Source organism: Micropterus salmoides, unplaced genomic scaffold (assembly GCF_014851395.1).
Source record: "Micropterus salmoides isolate LMB-PRFRI ecotype aquatic unplaced genomic scaffold, ASM1485139v1 Ms_hic_scaffold_12, whole genome shotgun sequence".
NCBI classification, from domain to species: Eukaryota; Metazoa; Chordata; class Actinopteri; order Centrarchiformes; family Centrarchidae; genus Micropterus; species Micropterus salmoides.
In genome coordinates this window covers 13,861,011-13,879,767 of record NW_024040263.1, presented here as the reverse complement: position 1 = coordinate 13,879,767, position 18,757 = coordinate 13,861,011, and the positions used below count along the sequence as shown (strand labels likewise).

Here is an 18,757-nt window from a genome sequence, read left to right as displayed (position 1 = left end):
TATGGTATTGTGACTGTGCATGTTTGCTGTAGCTTTTTGCAGAAATATAACAGTACCTGACTTGGGTTAAATATTGTCACAGCTTTTGTATAATCTGACTTTGCCTCTTGCTGCTTTCTGTGCTCTGGCAACATATAAATCATTAAAGCCTTTTTGTTTCTGTTTTCATTAGAACTGAAGAAAAATGGCCTTTTCCCTGCCAGTGCCCAGACCCCTCTCACTCCAGGACCGCCAAAGAAGAAACAGAAAATCATCTCTCACAAAAACAACCAGACCCCTAACCATACACCTTACCAAAGGTCCAACAACCACAAACCCAGCCCAAGTCATATCTTTTTTAATGACGACAATGACCATAGGACCCCAGCACCCAAAACAAAGAAGTACAAACAGCAGGAAGGCACCGGCAATGTGAAACCATGGAAACCCAAGAGACCAGTGCCCACCTCAAGAGACCAACCAACTAAACTAATTGTGGATGAAGCACATGACTTTCCCAGAGGGGGAGGCAAAGAAGAAAACACAAAGGAGAAGAAGAAGAAGAGAAACAGGATGAAGAAAACGAAGCAAGCTCCTTCAGTGACACCAGATGGACATGGAGACAGCAGGCCAGACCGTCTCTGTTGGACTGTAACTAGAGAGATGCAGGGGTCAAAGCAAGAGAAAGGAGATAAGAAGAGGAAGAGGAGAAATAGAAACCGCAGAATTGCTGACAAAAAACGTGATGCACAGATGTACCCGACAGATGAGAACCTTTTTATCATCAAACAGAGGAAACGCAGCAGATAGCATGAGTTTATGTGAGGTGTGGGTGTCAGCGCTGTGAAAGTATGTGTTCCTGGCATTTAGGGACATGTCAGACATCTTGTTGACTCAGGTCTCGCTGCACAACACCAGCGCTGTTTCAGGGGGTTCATAGGCCTTTTTCACATTTTGAAATGTCACCTAAGGTATAGCACAGGTGTGAAGGGACATCGCTACAGCTCGCAAAACCTGTGAGCACCTGACTAATATTTTAAGACATTCATCCTTTAATGCATGTAGTTCTGCCTGTGCTTTTCCCTGTGCTTTTCCTACTACAACAAGTCAAAATGTCTGCCGTGAAAGAAGGTCTGTTGTGTTTCATACTGTAGTCTGGGCTGCTTGTTCAGTTTCACTTCGTGGTCAGTGTGATTATTACAGCCCCTATTCAAACAGTGGCACCACTTCATGCCGTTTTCACATCTAAGTTGCTGTTTATATATTTGGAGATGGAGAGTGTTGTGCGAGAACCAAGATAAGAGGTTCATACAGTAATTATAAAAGGCAACAAGTCATTTCCACAGTTCCGAGCATTCCTAATTATAACACAGAATAACTAGCAGTGCTGACAGGCATAAAGAAACAGCAAATGATTTAGTTGCATCAAAATGCAATGTTTTTCGAAGTGATGGTAGTATTTTAAGTATTTTTATTGCTATCATAATTTTTCATTTCTTTGTTAACATTAGTTTCTGCAGATTGAACATTTTGAAGTACAGTCAGATCTTTTCCTAGTGCCTCTGTTATTATACGCTAGTTTTAAAGTTGTTGCTGCTGTTTGCAGTTGGAACCAAAGGTTAAAGTTTAAAAAAAAAAAAAAACTTTTGGAAATGTTCAACTTTCCATTTAGAATTGAAGAAATATATGAACATACTGTAAATACATCTATTACACATGTTTGTAAATCTGCAGATACTCCCCTCACCAGTTCTTTTGTGAGCTAGAATGCATCACTGACATGCAGCTCTGCCAGTATTAACCTTCAACCACCCCTATTTAAATTCAGGTGTACATGGTTTTATTTGTTCTGAATATAACATAATGAAACCTTAATAACATGAAAGAGTGTGAGACGGTTTCTTGATGACATGGATACTGGCTACCGGAAATCTCTGGGATAGAGAAAACTGTAATTTGCTGTCTGACTTAATAGATTTCTGATTCAGGAAGATAAATGAGTTATGTGCTTCACCTGTTCAGTGTTTTTTTTCAGTGATTTTTACTGTTCCATAATTATTTATGTAGATGATCCATTAAAATAATTGCCAGTATCTAAAGGTCTCCCCCCACCAGATGTGATACCTGTACGGTCATATTATATGGGAATCTCAGTCATTTTTCAAGTGTATCATCATTAGGCACCACAAAGATTTAGCAGCATTATTAACAATCCCTTCTTTCACTCCTAATTAGAACAGAGAAAAAAGACGAAGTGCTGCTCCCACAAGTGAGCCACACTGTTGATGAACTGAAAGGAATTGTACCAGGGATATATAGGGGGAAGTGCCATGCTGACAACCATAATTAAACAGCCAGTTAGAAGCAAACGTCAAAGTAATGTTAGGAAACAGCCCAAAGTCAGTGTGACATCCCTTGTACAGGAGCTGCTGCGGGCTAAGTGTTGGTGTCAAAGGACAAATCCCTGCTTGGACCGTTTGTAAATCTGTGGATATAAACATACAACAGTAGGCTGTGAATAGTTTTTTAAGAATGCTGAACATGCATTAAAAGTGAAAACAAAACTAACTGCATGTGGACCTCTGTAAATAATATTACAAAGAGTACAGTCTAGACCTGCTCTATATGAAAAGTGCAATGACCTACTCCAGAGTTATATTATATATTGCTGATGCATTGATGTGTAAGCAAAATTCTATTGTAGCAAGTATAGGTACAACTTAAATATACTATTGGGTAGATAAGACTGTAAAAATGTATATTTTGTAAGATAATGTTCATCATACGAAAACTTAATCTGCAAAATGGTAACAAGAAGTAGTTTCTTACTTTTGCAATAGTAATATTCTAGTCATGAAATTAGAAGTAAATTAGAAGTATTTAGTGGCATAAAATGGACATAATGAAGTAAAGTAAAAGTAGCCTTCCTCAAATTCTGTAAGTAGGCCGACAGTACTTAAGTAATAGTACTTAGTTACTTTCCACCACTGCAAGATATTATCTCACTTAGTTTTTACAAATCTCCAGAATACTGGATGTTATGTACTTCATTATTTTTCCAGTAACACTAAAAGTTGTCTCTCCCAGTTGCATTCCCGACTTGTTGAAACCGGTGGAAATAGTCAGCGAAGCCGTCATTCTTCAGTAGTTTGCTAATTTGTGGCAACCCGTGAAGGCATCTCGTGACGCATAACGTCGCTCCGCCCCACATCGTGTACGGCAAACTGGCCTCGTCAGACTTACTTTCCGTTTTGTGTTGCAAAAGGTTTCAGGGTGAGCGTGTACACCTCGGACGGCCATAGTTAGTGAGCTGTACTGTGTGTTGACTCGGCCAAAGAACGGAAATGGAAAATGGTTCGTGCACAACCGGTGACTCCAAGCTGGACCAGGCTGTCAGGCAGTGGCTGCTGTATGACAAGGTAAGCTGACCGCTAGCGAGCTAGCTTAATGGGCTGTGGCTGTCCTGTAAATTTACTGTAACGTTGGTTTATTAGCCAGATACATACGTAATTGATACAAATCAAGTCAAGCCTTCCAGTAATTGTTTATAACACTAGAAGAATAGTTTGGTAACGTTAAACAGTAGTCGTAATATTTTATTCTTGAAATACATAAACAAATACAAAAGTTTCACATGCCACATTCACTCTCTGTCCTTGTTGTCTTCATCAAAAGGACAATGGATTTCCTCCAAACAGACTGATGTGCACATCACTAGTAATTTCACAGTGAAAAGGCTTGGGTCACACATGATTTTAAAGACACCGTCAAGTCGCGTCATATCATATACATATTTATATAGCCCGATATTACAAATATATTCCTTGAGTGGCTTTACAATCCTGTGTGTAAAGACAACACCCCTTACCTAAAAAACTTTTAAAGGGGAAAAATAGAAGAAACATGAGGAAGAGCAACAGAGGAGGGATCCCTCTCCCGGGACAGACAGATATGCAAAAGATGTTGTGTTTACATAGCTACAACAATAGACCAACATAGTATGTATAGACGATCAGGATGACAAAATTATAAATAGACTGTAAACATATGTGAAGAATATTAATCTGGAAAGACATTGAGCAACTTCAGATGTTGCTAAACAGATTGGACACAAGCCACGCAACCTCCACCGTGGAGACCTGGAAAAGGACAGACTACACAAACGCACAAGAGGCAAAACTCAAGCACACCATTCATGCAGAAGAAAAAAATACACACAGAGGGAGATAAGGGCAAGGACAACATGCACACTTGGATGAGTGAGACAAATGGAGAGGCTGAATGTCTCGAAAGGATGGAGATCCAGATATCTGTAAAGAGGCATTGACAGCCAGGGCAGGGAGATAGGATGAGAGAGAGAGATGGTCCAGAACAGAGAAGCCCGTGTGAAATGAGAAGATAATCAAGTCTGGATGAAGTAAAGTTCACAAACAGTCATTCATGACCTTAAAGCGCCATTGAGATGACACTACTCAGGTCACATTGGAAAAGGGATCCTGGCTCCTTAGTCATATAATTGCATTAAAGCAGCTTGCTTAGTGGCTTGTTTGAATTTAAAGCATTGTATTGACCAAATTGCTGTATTTATGGTTGCCATTTTGTAACCAGACTCATTCTTTATTTACTTTTTTAACTTTATGACACAGCAGTCATTCACAACATAATGCACCATCATTGATAAAGATATAGGATTTATTCTCATATATATATATATATATATATATATATATATATATAACAAAATGTGGGCATGTTGTTCTTCCCCAGAACCCCAAGACAGTGTCAATGGTGCAGGATCTGGTGAAGGAAGGAGCGGTGGAGGCTCTGAAGAAATGTTTCTCCTCCAGGATGGAGTTTGGTACAGCAGGTCTGAGAGCACCCATGGGCCCCGGCGTAACCTGTATGAATGACCTCACTATCATCCAGACCACACAGGTTGGTTAATAGATAAACTACCACTGCTCATTAAGTCGAGTCACATGCAAAGCCAGACATACACATTATTGATTCTCTGCTGTTTGAAGCTTGTGGTCGACTGCATAGCTCACATGCCACCATCTTGTTACCCTTCATTGTAGAATCTCATTGCAGCTACTGCTTTCTTCCCCCACTGCACATTAAACACTTCCTCTTCTCCACCTTATTTCTCAATCTTTTTCCCCCTGACAGGGCTTCTGTTGCTATCTAGAGGAGAGTATTGGGAACCTTAAGGAGCGAGGGGTGGTGATTGGATACGACGCCCGTGCCCACCCTCCCAGCGGTGGCAGCAGCAAGCGCTTTGCCTGCCTGGCTGCAGCTGTATTCATCAGCCGAGGGGTTCCTGTCCACCTCTTCTCTGACATCACCCCTACACCCTTTGTGGTAATCACTGGAACTTCTGAAATTTCCTTATTTTAGGAAGTGCAGTCATAGATGATTCAATACCTGAAAGCAGAAGTATCATTTTACTGATACCTTTTATAGGGTAAATTGTGAAATAAACAAAATTCTTCTTTATGTGGTGTCAGGTATGCTAGTGGGCAAATTCCATTCAAAAAGCGTACTTCACCTTTGTAAACTGCAGGAAACTATATTGTATATCTTGACTCCAGGTACTTAGTAATTTTTTTAACTGACAGTGTGTTGGGACTTTAAAGATGAATTCACAAAGAGCTAGTTGTGTTTCGGAGTCTATTACAATATCACAGTTTGCAATCTCTGAGCTTACGAGATACTGAATGAAGTTCAGATAAAGATATTTACATGTTCTCAAAAACAGTGTTTTGTCTATAGATTCACAACCTTATGTCTAGAGAGTCTCTTTCTGGCTCTGTCTGCTGGATGTCAGGAGCTGCTGATAACATTGGCTGTGAAGCAGAAAAAGACAGTATTACAATATACAGTATACTCTCACGTCTAGCAAAATTATGCATGAATAAACACAAAGCAAGTTAACCAATGTGGATAAAAGTAAATAACAAAAATGAAATCATAAAATATAAAAACTGAAAATGATATTCATCAATAACCACTAAGTAGTTATGATCAGTACTAGTCGGCTGCCCGATATCTGCCATTTTGAGTTAATCAGCATTGGCCTATACTTGCACTAACAACGTCAATATATCATCCTAAATGACTAATCTAAATCCATGACTGGCTAGCGTTTAAAATACACTGTTATACTGTAGAGAATAGTGCAGTTGAATGACGTCACTTCTGACAAACTGTACCCCACTCCCCCTTAAACATCAGTCATGCTCTGAAATCTACTGCATAACCCAAAGTATTTTTTTATTGCATTAATTAATAAAAAGTAAAGCCGCCCTGCTCTATTGACATCGGTCATTGAAAAACCCATATAGGTCGACCACTGATCAGTAACCAATAATATGTCACAATATCTGAATTAAATTCCGTACACTTGAAACACAGTCCTTTAGATCAATTGAAGTTCAAATGTCCTTGTTAAAGTGATGTTAGCTTTCAGATATTAGCATAAAACTATCTTAAAAAACTACCCACTGATTTAAACACACTACATGTTGGCATTACATTATAGACCTGTTTTGCCCCCTTTTTTCCCTCTTTCACACCACGGCTCAAAACATACCACGATATACATTCATTGTATGTGAAGAAAGCAAAACGTCTTTGAATGGTGCCCTAAATATGGGACGAATTTAACCCAGATCACCCTCCTCACATATAAAGGTGTGTATGAACTGACAGTTTCGGGGTGGTTTTTTTCTCTCACAGAGTGTGTTTGCAATGTTAGTGTTTATTATTCATTGTCTAGTATGATGTTGAAGTGTACTGGAAAAGTGAGAGTGATTTCTCTCCTGCTCCCTGCAGCCTTTCACAGTTTCCCACCTTGGTCTGTGTGCTGGGATTATGGTGACTGCCTCTCACAACCCCAAACAGGACAATGGCTACAAGGTAGCACCTTTCTCACTTTTACTTTTTCAAATGAGCATACTCACCGTAATAATGCACAACACTGATTTCAGTTTGATTGTATATGTCTTACCGACATTGTTTTTCGATACTATATTTTGATGATGCTTTATTTTATTATTGCTACTTGCTGCATTTTGTGCGTGTTTTTTTTTTGTTTGTTTGTTTTTTACATGTTTTGTTTTTATCTGATGTAAAGTGACCCTGTGTGCCATGAAAGACGCCATCAAATAAAATGTGTTGTTGTTGTTGTTAATTACTTACTTACTTACTCAATTACTTAGTTGTTGTTAGATCTGGCACTGATTCATATTTGGAGGCTTTGAAAGGTTATAAACTTAAACAGTTCTCCACAGCCTTATCTGAACTTGTTTGATTTGTTAGATCTTGTTCATTGTAGTCCTGAAACAATATTCAATTTGTTGATCAACAGAAAACTACAATATTGAGGACTGATTAATCATTTAAGACATTTTACAGACAAAGTTTTTAAACTTTTCCTGCGCCCAGCTTCTCAAATGTGAGGACTATCCTGCTTTTATTTTTTTAATATCTCCCAAGTAGTGAACTGATTTCGGTGGTAGACTGTTGATTGAACAAGCACTTTCAATATGTGACTTTCAACTCTGGGAAATTTGTGATGGCCATTAAAACAACTTGAAGAATAATCAGCAGATTAATCAATATTAAAAATAATTGTTAGTTATAGCTCTAATTCACTGTTCTGTCTGCTGATGTCTCAGGTGTACTGGGAGAATGGAGCCCAGATTGTGTCTCCTCATGACAAAGGTATTTCCAAGGCCATAGAGGAGAACCTGGAGCCCTGGCCTGACTCCTGGAACACAGAGGAGGCTCTGAAGAGCCCCTTGCTCAAAGATCCCTACAAGGACACCCACACTCAATACTTCAAAGCCATCCAGAAACACTGTCATCACAGGTGATACATAGACAACCACTTATTGATCAGGATATAGCATTTAAAACGCCAGGGGACAGAGAGGGCGTGATATACAACTGGAAAACTGTGTTCCACTGATGTTTCTAATCTGCTTACATTTGAAATGCATGCATGAGATGCCACTGTAGGCCGTACACACACACATTACAGAGTTGAAATGAAGGACACATGAAAACATGGTTGACTCTCTGTCTTCACAGGGACATAAACAAGAGCTCAGAGGTGAAAATTGTGCATACATCTGTGCATGGCGTTGGCCATACATTTGTCCAGTCAGCTTTCAAGGCCTTTGACCTTCACCCTCCCTATGCTGTAGAGGAACAGAAAGATCCAGATCCTGAATTCCCCACAATCAAATATCCAAATCCTGAGGAGGGAGAGGGAGTTCTGGTGTGTTCTGAATATTCACATTACATGCGGTCATGTATACATGGTGTGTTTTGATTGAAGGTGTAAAATGTGTGTGTTTTGCAGATGCTGTCGTTTGCATTGGCAGAGAGGGAGAGGGCCGCTATTGTGTTGGCGAATGACCCCGATGCTGATCGACTGGCCATCGCTGAGAAGCAGAAGAGGTCTGTGTTTGTGTGTATATTATGACTGTGATATTGCATTGACAATACAATGTTAATTCCAACCTTTAACATTACGTTAATAATGTTGAATTAAAAAATAGCCAGTGGTTATGTGCCCTGTCACGTTTTCTCACTGTCCTGATTCCACCCTACACATGCTACAATCCAAAGTGCAAGAATTTAGAAATGCTGAGGTCATAGGGTCTGAACCTCCACTAGTATAACACATCCCTTTTAGCATTATTTGAATATTATATTTTTTCACCTTTATTATCCATTTAACTGTTAAGTTATATGTTCTGTGAGTTTTGTCTGTCTACATCATTGTCTAAATGCTGTTTTAAAGCCTTCTCCACAAGGCCAAGGAAATACAGTAACTCAAAGGGTTTTAGTTAGTTTTTGCCAGAAACACATTTGTCGATATTTTGAGCCAAAAATATCAGATTCATCCTTAAAAAGCCATCATGTGTAATTATTGTGTAATTGCAGATTATAAAGTCCTTCTCGCATTGTTAAAACCGTCAAATTTTCTGAAGCCATAAGAACCTCTGTGTCCTCAGCTCGGCGCTGATTAGAATACACTATCATTATAGCATATATTATTATGGCAGTGGAAATGCTTTGAACATCACAGAATGGTGACTGTATAAGGTGATGTTTATTAGCATGCATGCACTTCCATGACCCCTCTCTCTCTCTGTGTCAGTGATCAGTGGCGAGTGTTCAGTGGTAATGAGTTGGGGGCATTGCTTGGCTGGTGGATGTTCCGCTGCTGGAAACGGGAAAACTCTGACGCTGCTGCTGTGAAAAACCTCTACATGCTGTCGAGCACAGTCTCATCCAAGATACTGCGCGCCATCGCTCTCAAGGAGGGCTTCCACTTTGAGGTAGCACAGTCAAGTTTAAGACTGTAATTTGTTACAATTGTGAAAGTTGGGCGTAAAACATATTTTTGTTTGTTTGTTTGTTTTTAAAAGACTAGATCCAAACTGATCTGATCAGAAGTGGTTTTCTCCTGGATTTTATGTCCTCATGCATCCAAATGTTGTAGAGTTTCCTGCTGCAAGAAGACAGTTTCCAGTAAAGCAGCTTCTCTTGTATTGAAGGCTCATAAAATGCCTTCAGTAATAGAGAGAAATAGGGAGAAAATTTGGCTAATGGGCATTGACGATGCAGTTAAATGCACTCTGTTATATGTAGGCTTCACCATTGCAAATGTTACTGGAGTTAACATTTTAAACCACACTTCACAGTTACTTACTGCTGTTTGAACAGGAAACGCTAACAGGGTTCAAGTGGATGGGAAACAGAGCCAGAGACCTTTTGGACCAGGGCAAGACTGTTGTGTTTGCCTTTGAGGAGGCCATAGGTAAGCGCCTGCGCACACACACATTAAAGCTAGGGTACGCAACGTTGGAGAAACTAGGAAGAAACTGCTAGATTTTGGAAAGTATCCAACAGAAAAAATCCCACCCCCTCCCTTCACGCCTCCTACCAATCATTTCATTTGAACAGAAGGAAATGACTGGTCGTGTTTATTACAGTTCTGCGACAGCCACAGATAACAGATTTTTATTATTTTTTTGTATCGGAGCATTTGATTTATTGATTGCTGCTGGTATGTAAAGAGAATTGCGAAAAATATAACAAAAAATGCTTCTGAAGTAAATTGCCTATCCTAGCTTCAACGTTATCCACAGGCATAATCATAGGAAAGCGGTCCCAATCAATTCTTTATAGCATCCCATTTCAAGAGTTTGTTTTCCTAATGATCTCCACGATGGCACAAGCACGAGTCACGTTAATTTGATCTGCCTAAAAGTATTTTTATCTGTGATCAGTAGACGGCCACGGACAACGCACTGTTTGAATGTTAACAAATTAATTTTGCGAGCTCTCTGTATCTGAACTGGGATGAGGGCCGTTAAGAAGAGTATGCATGGACATACATTTTGCCCCATAGAACTATCCACCTGTATAAAATCTGCATGCATGTGTCAAAATGTCATTATGATATTATATTTTAATAAAAACATGTAGAATGATAGTGTTTCTTTAGCTGTAACAATAAATGTGCAGTTTCCACTGTAATCTGTATTTATATCTCTGCCAACAAAACTGCTTTGCCACTGTATCTTCAAAAAGTAGTATAAGCTGTATAGAAAAAATCAAGCCAGGAGTCATGGATCCTTTTAGTATAACATTGAACAACTTCTACTGGCAAGAGAGCCAAAAGGCTGACAATGAATGCATCAGCAAATGTCTACTCTAGTATTGTGTACACCGGTGTTCTAACTACGTTGTACAGTATCGGTTACTTGTTAAATAAACACATCAATCATTTAAATCAGAGAAAGCATTAAAATGTCAGATGTGTCAGCTGAGGAACTTGGTGGTATTTCAAGTTTAGGCCCTGCACTCGGTTAAAGGTCGTTTGGGGTTAATATGGCAGATTTTCCCTCTCATACACGCACATACAGCATCACGTTGTTTAGAGCATTCCCATATAACATGATTATGATGCTGTAATTGGAATCACATGCCTTTATGTTTTGCATGCACTGTTAGTATAAGAAGAAGTTACTGCAGCAGCTGTGTGTGTGCGTGTATGTTGCAGGGTATATGTGTAGTCCCTCTGTATTGGACAAGGATGGTGTGAGTGCTGCAGCCATAGCAGGAGAGATGATTTCCTTTTTGGCCACGAAAAACACAAGCCTTTCTCAACAACTCACTACCATCTATGAAGAGTAAGAGACACATACAGTATATAAAATATATTCATCTGGCCTTGGTTTCAATAACCAAGAAATATAAACTGAAACTGCTGACTTTAATAACTCCGTCTCCCTCTGCTCCTCATTGTCAGGTATGGTTACCACATCAGTAAGAACTCCTATTTCATCTGCCATGACCAGGATGTGATCCGCAGCTTGTTTGAGCGTCTGCGCAATTACAGTGGCGAGAAGGAATCATATCCCACTGAATGTGGTCGCTTCTCAATCTCCGCTGTCCGAGACTTGACCACCGGCTACGACAGCAACCAGCCCAGTAACAAGGCTGTAAGTGCACACACGAACAACACATGTACGGTACATCCATTCATTTCTGGCAAGACAGACCTTTGCTATGTTTTCGCCTTGATCTGCAGTTTTTCAAAATTTTTGTGTACAGCAAGACTGTTATGTTATTTTCCTACAGATATACTGTAAGCCATAACTATGGAAATAGCATAGCTGGAGATAGGCATGCACGATATGAGGAAAATGTGATGTGCAATGACATTGTTCAATATTGCAATGACAATATACAAATATTGAAGTGTGCATTTTAGCTCCCTGGTTGTTATTCACTACAGTATTAGAATTGAATATTTTAAAAAGCAACATTAAAGTTATTATATAAACTCAATAATATCTCAGTGGAAACAAATATAAAATGGCAATCAAATTAATCATGTCCCTGACATCAAAATACTGAGGAAAAACTCGGACATCAGTCAATACCAGTCGTTCCTCCTCTCCTCTGTCCTCTATGCTGCTGCTGTTATTCACTGCCTGCAGGCAGCGTTACTGCTTGCAGATAGAGGAGCGGCTGGTTTCTGTCAGCCAGCAGCTCAGTTTGTAACGGTGTGCCAGATTTTAGGGTATGTGGCAAACTAATTAAACAGGCCAAACACAGCTTTTCATTTGAGCTTGTTTTTATCAGTTCACTATTAGCCGAGCTAGCGTGCTGAGCTTTTGTAAAAACTAGAGGATGTGAGACTGGACAGAGCAGAATAAAATATTGCCTTCTACAGGTTTACATGTTTATGCTTGTTGAAAAGTTGTATTGATAAAATATTGGCTTTTTATCTGGTTTTGCAATGTGTTTATTGCGCATGTTCATATCGCAGTGATGATGAAAATACAATCTATCAGTCACTACTAGGGGCCACAAACACGACTCCAAATGGATAATAAAGTTTCTCTCTCATATCTGCTGTTTGCACTTGTTTACTAACCTGTTTTCCTTATCAACTTAATGTCAGTGGTGTGTTGACAACTTGTGAACCTTCCATCAAATGAACCTGAACTGCTGATGTTTTTAAGTGTTTCTAAGTGCACTAAGAGTACACTGAGGAATTTGGAAAAGGTTCACTAACAGTTTTTTAAGTTACTTGTTTCAGAAGGAAAGTTCCTGCTGCAGTAGTTGTGAATATATAAATACAGAAACCGAATATGTGAGCTATATTCTTGTATTGAATGCAATTTTATGTGTACATGGAGAATTGTGTTTTCAAGCCCTTTAGCTGTCCTTTCAAACAAAAGGATCTTTCAAATGTTGTTTTTCCATCTATCTCTCCTCCTTCTTGTGTCCCAGGTTCTTCCCACCTCCAGTTCCAGTCAGATGATCACTTTTACCTTCTCCAATGGGGGTGTTGCCACCATGAGGACCAGCGGCACTGAGCCAAAAATCAAATACTACACTGAACTCTGTGCTGCTCCTGGTAACAGGTAGGTCACCTTATGGCTTGTGCAGACTACATGACTTTCAGCGTCGGCTGATGGCCCTGCTGTTCACACTAAACAACTTGCTGTCTTGTGACGGGAGTCTTAAATGTTGTTGTGGCGGTCACACACTACACGAGCTGACAAGGACTCTGTCACCCGACGCTGATTACTGATTGATCAATTATACTAAAATGTGTCAGAAAGTAATAAGCCCTTAATTTCTTAAAACCTGGCTTTACATGTCTTGTGCAGTCCAACCAACAGTCCAAACCCCAAAGATACTTAATTTACAAGGACATAAAAATAAAAAAAATCACCATATCCTCACAAGGTCCTTTGGACGAGAGCCCAGCGAGCCGGGGTGTACCTCGGAGAAGCTTGAACAAAGAATTGTTACCTTTTTTGCTTTTAAAAAAAATTACTTAATGATTAACTTGACTCAAATCGGATCAACTAGTTGTTTTAGGTATAAATGTCATAACGGTAAATGGAAAACACAGTTACTTCATTATGTCATTTTTTGTTTCCCCCTCTTCTCTGTCTTTTACAGTGATGTGAAACAGCTGAAGAAGGAACTGGATGACTTGGTTGATGCCATTGTCGAAAACTTCTTCGAGCCAGAGAAGAATAAGCTGCAGCCCAAGCCGGAGTAGCACTGATAGACATACAGGACCAGTTGTGACTGATCTCTGACCAGCATTTCACATGATGTCTTAATTTTAATGCATTTTGATTTACAACTAATTTAATGACAATGTTACCACCTTGTTATGTTCTTTTGCCAATTTTCTCTGAGATATTGTTACGTAATGATACATCTGTCTTTAGTAGTTTGTTTGTTTAGCTATCCATCTATTTTGAGGGTAGTTATTGATCCAGCAGTCACAATGAATGACAGCTATGTGTTTTGGATTCAGTGCTGGAGATAACTGTAAAATCTTCACTGTTCTACAGCCACAGTCATTCCTGTTGTGTCAAGGTAGTGTTTAGATGTACGACCTGTATTTAACAATTATGCATTCCACACTGCTTCAGCATCAACAGCAGTTCTGCCAATATGAGGAGTTACAGAAGAGTGTAATAAGAAAACTGCTGAAACCAATTTTGTAACTTAAACTAACTTAAATGCATGCTGTAGACTGCAGTTGAACTTTGACTGTGTAATATTTTAGTTAATAGTAAAGTATAACTCTGAAAGTGATTGGATATATTTTAAAAGTTTTAAATCAGTGCCAGAGAAATGGAACAACCTCTCACTGCAGAGTTGCTGGTTTGTTGAATGACTAAGCCTAATAGCTTAGAGCACCACCAAGTGGAGTCGTTGTATATTCTTTTTGCTCCCACTGCTCATTACTGAAAGGGACTTTTGACACCACAAATACAACTAAGACCCTTATACTGTCCAGTATTTAAATAATCATGATTGACTAGAAATGTGGAATTAGCACCTCACCTTTTCTTATGTGCCTCGTGTTCTACAATACTGTAATGAAAATGCAATTTTACTCAATAAAAACTGTTTCAAACAATGCATGTGGAGACAAATGTAGACGGATAAAGCACATATACACATAATTCCTTTACGTGCCGACACGTAGCCCCTGCATCCTCCGGCAGCGCATGCACGCAGCATGCACGCAGCATGCCCCATCCGAGTATAGAGAGGAGGGAGGTAGAGTATATCTTCTATATTTAACTCGAACTACAAACAGCTACGGCTGCGGGATGCTCTCTCTCTCTGTCTGTGTGTGTGTGTGTGTGTGTGTGTGTGTGTGTGTGTGTGTGTATATATATGCACGCGTGCGCGCGCTCTTAAAAATACACTACAACCTTTCTCGCTGCACACATCGGACAAGACTACAGTGAACCAGTAAATAGGCTGTGCCGGCATGTGGAGCAGAGGACATTCTAAAAAATGTATAAAAAAAGTGTAGTGAAAAAAAGATTATTCGCGTATGCTTTGACGTATGTGCGAGTTCGTGCGCAAAAAACTTGTTTCGTGCGCACATTACAATAACCGGTGAAATAAGGCATGTGGGGCTGCGCTCATCGGAAATAAAACCTCATTCTAACTTCCGCTGCTGGTCTGGTGCAGCAGAACACTGCATGCTGCACTGTCCCAGCTGGTTAAAGTTGGGGATTGATTTATATTGCAAGGTCAAATATGTGGTACGTATTCAGCCGCTTTCATTGTATTTTCTCTGTAACTTGACGTGAACGTTTTGATTCCATAGCTAGTGGGAAACATTTTCATCGTGCTCTGCTTTGAATGTTTCGACGCTTGCACTATTTTCTATTGATTACAAATTGTAACGTCACACCTCTTTTATCGGTGACCATAGTGTATTATATTGAAGAAACAATTAGAATTAAAAAGAATTATAATGTTGCTTGTTGATAGTAGGTGATGTAGGGCTGCGTCAGCTGCACACCGACTACACAAATATGATCCTCATAGTTAAACTTTCATGTATTTGTGTGTCCTTGAGGCTGTAAAACTAGTTCAGTAGTCAAGCCATGTGTTTCAGGCTGGGTAAACAGCACCAGGTGGTCATTTTGTAGTACCCTCCAAATGACCCTGCAACTACTGCTAGACTGATTCTTTACGGGTGACAAAGTGGAGCACACATCTAGGAACAACATTAAATTGGAAACCCTTGCCGAATAAATCTTTGCTGTGAAATCTTGTAGCTTGTACATTCATGACATGGTCCTTTTCCTCTTGGTGGAAATGTCCCCCTTTAAATGTCTCTGTCCTCTGTTTTGCAGGTAAAAGCAGAGGCAGACAGCTGCCTCCAGCCACACCAGCCATGGAGGGTCTCTACTTTGAAGTGAAGCCCAGGAGAGATGAACCCCCTAGGCCAGGGAGATCTGAGAAACCATGTCCTATTGTAACCTCAAACCACCACTCGTGTCCATCATTTTCACATCTCACGTCTTCCACACCCTGTCCTCAGAAACTCACCTCTGCTAGGAGGAGGATTGCAACATGGGGGGGAAAGGTAGAGGAAGCACGAGAGGAGGAGGAGAAGGAGGAGGAGGTACAATACAAACTGACATTGATCGGTTCTCTGCCGGTCCACCACCTGACCACCATGGCCATGCTGCCCTGGGTGGTGGCTGAGATCAGCAAGTCTCAGCCTGCAGAGAAGGAACTGGGTGCTGGGTTGCGGTCTGGAAGTCCCGGAGGTGGACAGGTGGACCCCTTAACCTGCAGTCAGACAGTTTTTCTGTGTGTGTCAGCATCATGGGTGCAATGTGCATCCGTTGTGGGAGAGGGAGTTGTCTGGGACCCTCTGACACACACAGTACTGTTTGAATGTCGTCCTCACCAGGTGACTAAGCTAATTCACAACAGCCAGGAGCCCAACAGCTTCGGCTGCCTGGTCAGAGATGCACCAAACTGTGCCTGCTATGTCTTCCAGTGCCAGGATAGCACCAAGGTAGGTGTGTGTGTACAAATTTGATGCTGTAAGTGTCTCAGGCGGTTGACTCAATAATACAGGTTTATGCAAAGTAACAAACAGTGTTGGAAAAGATATACACTTCTAGTTTCTAGTTCTAGTTTTTGCAGTTCATGCACACCTTGACTAAAAAAAAACGATTACCAAATAGAAAAAAATTACCACTATAGCCTTATGCACCAGACCCCATCACCCCAAATTAAGAGTCATATTATGTTGGATACCAATTAGCAGGATTTGTCAGCTAAAACAAAAGCCCACAGACAATTGAAAGAGCTCCAAAAAGCCAAATCCTCTGCACTCCAATGGCAGATGCACTGTTCAAATAAATGCAAAATGATTTCTTGAACTCTGGACAACACATGTCAAACATGAACGCATCAACATAAGCTCAACCTAGAAAGTTCACAGCACAGTTCAGTTCACAGTTCAGATTTGGAAGATTAGACTCTTGGGCGGAGAGGAGTGACACGAGAAATAGCCCGGCAACAATCTCCATATATGTCATGACAAAAAGCTGCCTGCGCATTCAGTGTGACCGCATCAGTATTTATTCCTGCCGAGAGAAACAGGATCTTACTTTGGCAATATTGAAGTCCATGTAAATATACAAAACACCAGCTCGTGCACTCTGCTGACCTACACACTCATGACCTCTAATCCATTCAACTCTCCCCCACATGGCCAACGGCCTCTGTGCGCTGTAGGTGCAGCTGGTGTCCGAGTAAAGCCAGATATATTTGATAGCATCTCCACTGCATGCTGTGCCCAGCATACCAAAGACTTCAAAGAGCTGGCCAGATTAGAGAGACGGAGACAATGGGGGGAAACTTAATGGGAAACTAAATGAATCAAAGAAGCTGAAATACAAAATGTCAGCTTGACCTTGATCTAGGTCTGTTTTTCTTGCTCTTCACCGGGCACATGTCTGGGCTCACATAACAAATACCTGCATAGGCTTTAAATACATGAACAGCCAACATGTACTGTGCGATATACTGTAAATATAACTCTGTGTGTGTGTGTGTGTGTTTGTGTGTGTATATATATATATCACTATGTAGTACTTTTTTTACTGTGAATATTTGGAGAAGTGTGTTATGTGTACGCTGTTCATGACATACACGGAGGCTGTGCATATGTTGTGATGACTGTATAGGTATTTGTTCAGTGTGTGTGTAACTGCTTGAGTGAGAGTAGATGTGCTTGCTTTACATTAACCAAGCAGGATGTAGAATGATGTAACTATGGTAACCACTTTCTGTGGCCTAGTGCCTGATGTGATGTGTTTATTGTGGAATTTGTGTATGTGGGTGCTAGTTGTTCTCTCTCTTTCTCTCAGCCCTTTCAAGAATGTGATGGTGATGTCAGGCTGACCACCTGTTGCTCTAGCTCTGTCACACTGGGCTTAAACACACACACACACACACACACACACACTGTACATGAACGCTGGATGTGTGTGCAATCCCTGAACAATACTCGCTCTGTTAAAACTTCTTTTGCTTTAGTTTATTAGATGTGAGCTGAGTTCTTATTTGATACAATCAAGGTGTGCATGAACTGCAAAAACTAGAAACAGGTTCAGGAACATCCCAAACCCTTCAGAGCCAAAACCACACACACCGCCAAATCTATAAACACTTTACACAGGAAACACTGAACTGCACACACACACACACAAAATCAAACTCTGCATCTGCAGTTACTGTAATTTTCAAGTGGGGGAGATGATACAGTCAATAGCAGTTTAATTTACATCACAGATTAATTTGCAGCAATCATTCAAGTGTGTATGTTTAGGCTAGCAACCAACCATATCTGGAGTTTGCTTCTATAGTGAGTGTGTGTGTGTGTGTGTGTGTGTGTGTGTGTACATACTATATATATAAATTACATTCAGAAGTTAAGTTGTCAACAAATACTGTATGTACATTGATTAACACACACAAATGTCCTTGTTTGCTTACAACTTTATAGTGTTATATACCAGTTGTTTATAAAGTGCTTATAAATGCTAAAGTGAGTGCTAAGTGAGCCACCCTGGTGAACTCTATGTTATGCTGGTAGTTCAAAAGATGCAGCTGGCACTATGTGGGGGGGGATTAAAAAGTTAACATAAAAAACATAGTGTACTGCTTTGTATCTGTGCTGGATACTACCATAGACATTTTAGAGATACTACTTATTGTCAGCTTGTGTACAGTTCTGCTCAATGCTTTTCTGAATGTGTGTCTGATACGTCTCTCTTTGTGATGACCGATCAGTGTTTTTGACATTGTCAGTGAAGACATTTTGGATTGTTTTCATTCCTTCAAAAGGCTGTTTGAGGGTTAAGACTTGGCTTTAGGGTGTGTG

The 18,757-nt window shown here is 40.2% G+C and overlaps 3 protein-coding genes across 5 annotated transcripts in view; all 3 read left to right on the top strand.

Annotated features, from left to right (window-relative positions):
• The window catches only part of zcchc7 (zinc finger, CCHC domain containing 7), a 53,668-nt gene extending 52,612 nt beyond the window's left edge, over nucleotides 1-1,056 (top strand). For both annotated transcript variants that reach the window (XM_038713498.1, XM_038713499.1), the window contains exon 10: nucleotides 173-1,056. In XM_038713498.1, the coding sequence (XP_038569426.1) occupies nucleotides 173-789 (617 nt within the window). In that variant the 3' untranslated portion in view covers nucleotides 790-1,056. The remainder of the gene's footprint in view (nucleotides 1-172) is intronic.
• A 2,126-nt stretch (nucleotides 1,057-3,182) lies between these two features.
• On the top strand, nucleotides 3,183-14,466 carry pgm2 (phosphoglucomutase 2). Its single transcript, XM_038713500.1, has 13 exons — nucleotides 3,183-3,398; nucleotides 4,747-4,914; nucleotides 5,149-5,340; nucleotides 6,814-6,897; nucleotides 7,659-7,852; nucleotides 8,074-8,263; nucleotides 8,348-8,445; nucleotides 9,152-9,332; nucleotides 9,721-9,814; nucleotides 11,063-11,192; nucleotides 11,312-11,504; nucleotides 12,805-12,938; nucleotides 13,486-14,466. The coding sequence occupies exons 1-13, from the start codon at nucleotides 3,324-3,326 to the stop codon at nucleotides 13,586-13,588; spliced, it is 1,836 nt and encodes a 611-aa protein (XP_038569428.1). The 5' UTR covers nucleotides 3,183-3,323; the 3' UTR covers nucleotides 13,589-14,466.
• A 520-nt stretch (nucleotides 14,467-14,986) lies between these two features.
• The window catches only part of tbc1d1 (TBC1 (tre-2/USP6, BUB2, cdc16) domain family, member 1), a 59,414-nt gene continuing 55,643 nt past the window's right edge, over nucleotides 14,987-18,757 (top strand). Inside the window, exons 1-2 of one of the 2 annotated variants that reach the window (XM_038713495.1) lie at nucleotides 14,987-15,104; nucleotides 15,705-16,378. In XM_038713495.1, the coding sequence (XP_038569423.1) occupies nucleotides 15,746-16,378 (633 nt within the window). In that variant the 5' untranslated portion in view covers nucleotides 14,987-15,104; nucleotides 15,705-15,745. The remainder of the gene's footprint in view (nucleotides 15,105-15,704; nucleotides 16,379-18,757) is intronic. The other variant, XM_038713496.1, reaches the window with a different exon arrangement.

Bases quoted from the DNA above. Each gene is read 5' to 3' on its own strand.
- pgm2 (XM_038713500.1), top strand. From the start codon at position 3,324: ATGGAAAATGGTTCGTGCACAACCGGTGACTCCAAGCTGGACCAGGCT. The intron at 9,333-9,720 runs GTAGCACAGTCA...CTGTTTGAACAG, and splicing joins AGGAGGGCTTCCACTTTGAG to GAAACGCTAACAGGGTTCAA. The intron at 12,939-13,485 runs GTAGGTCACCTT...TGTCTTTTACAG, and splicing joins TGTGCTGCTCCTGGTAACAG to TGATGTGAAACAGCTGAAGA.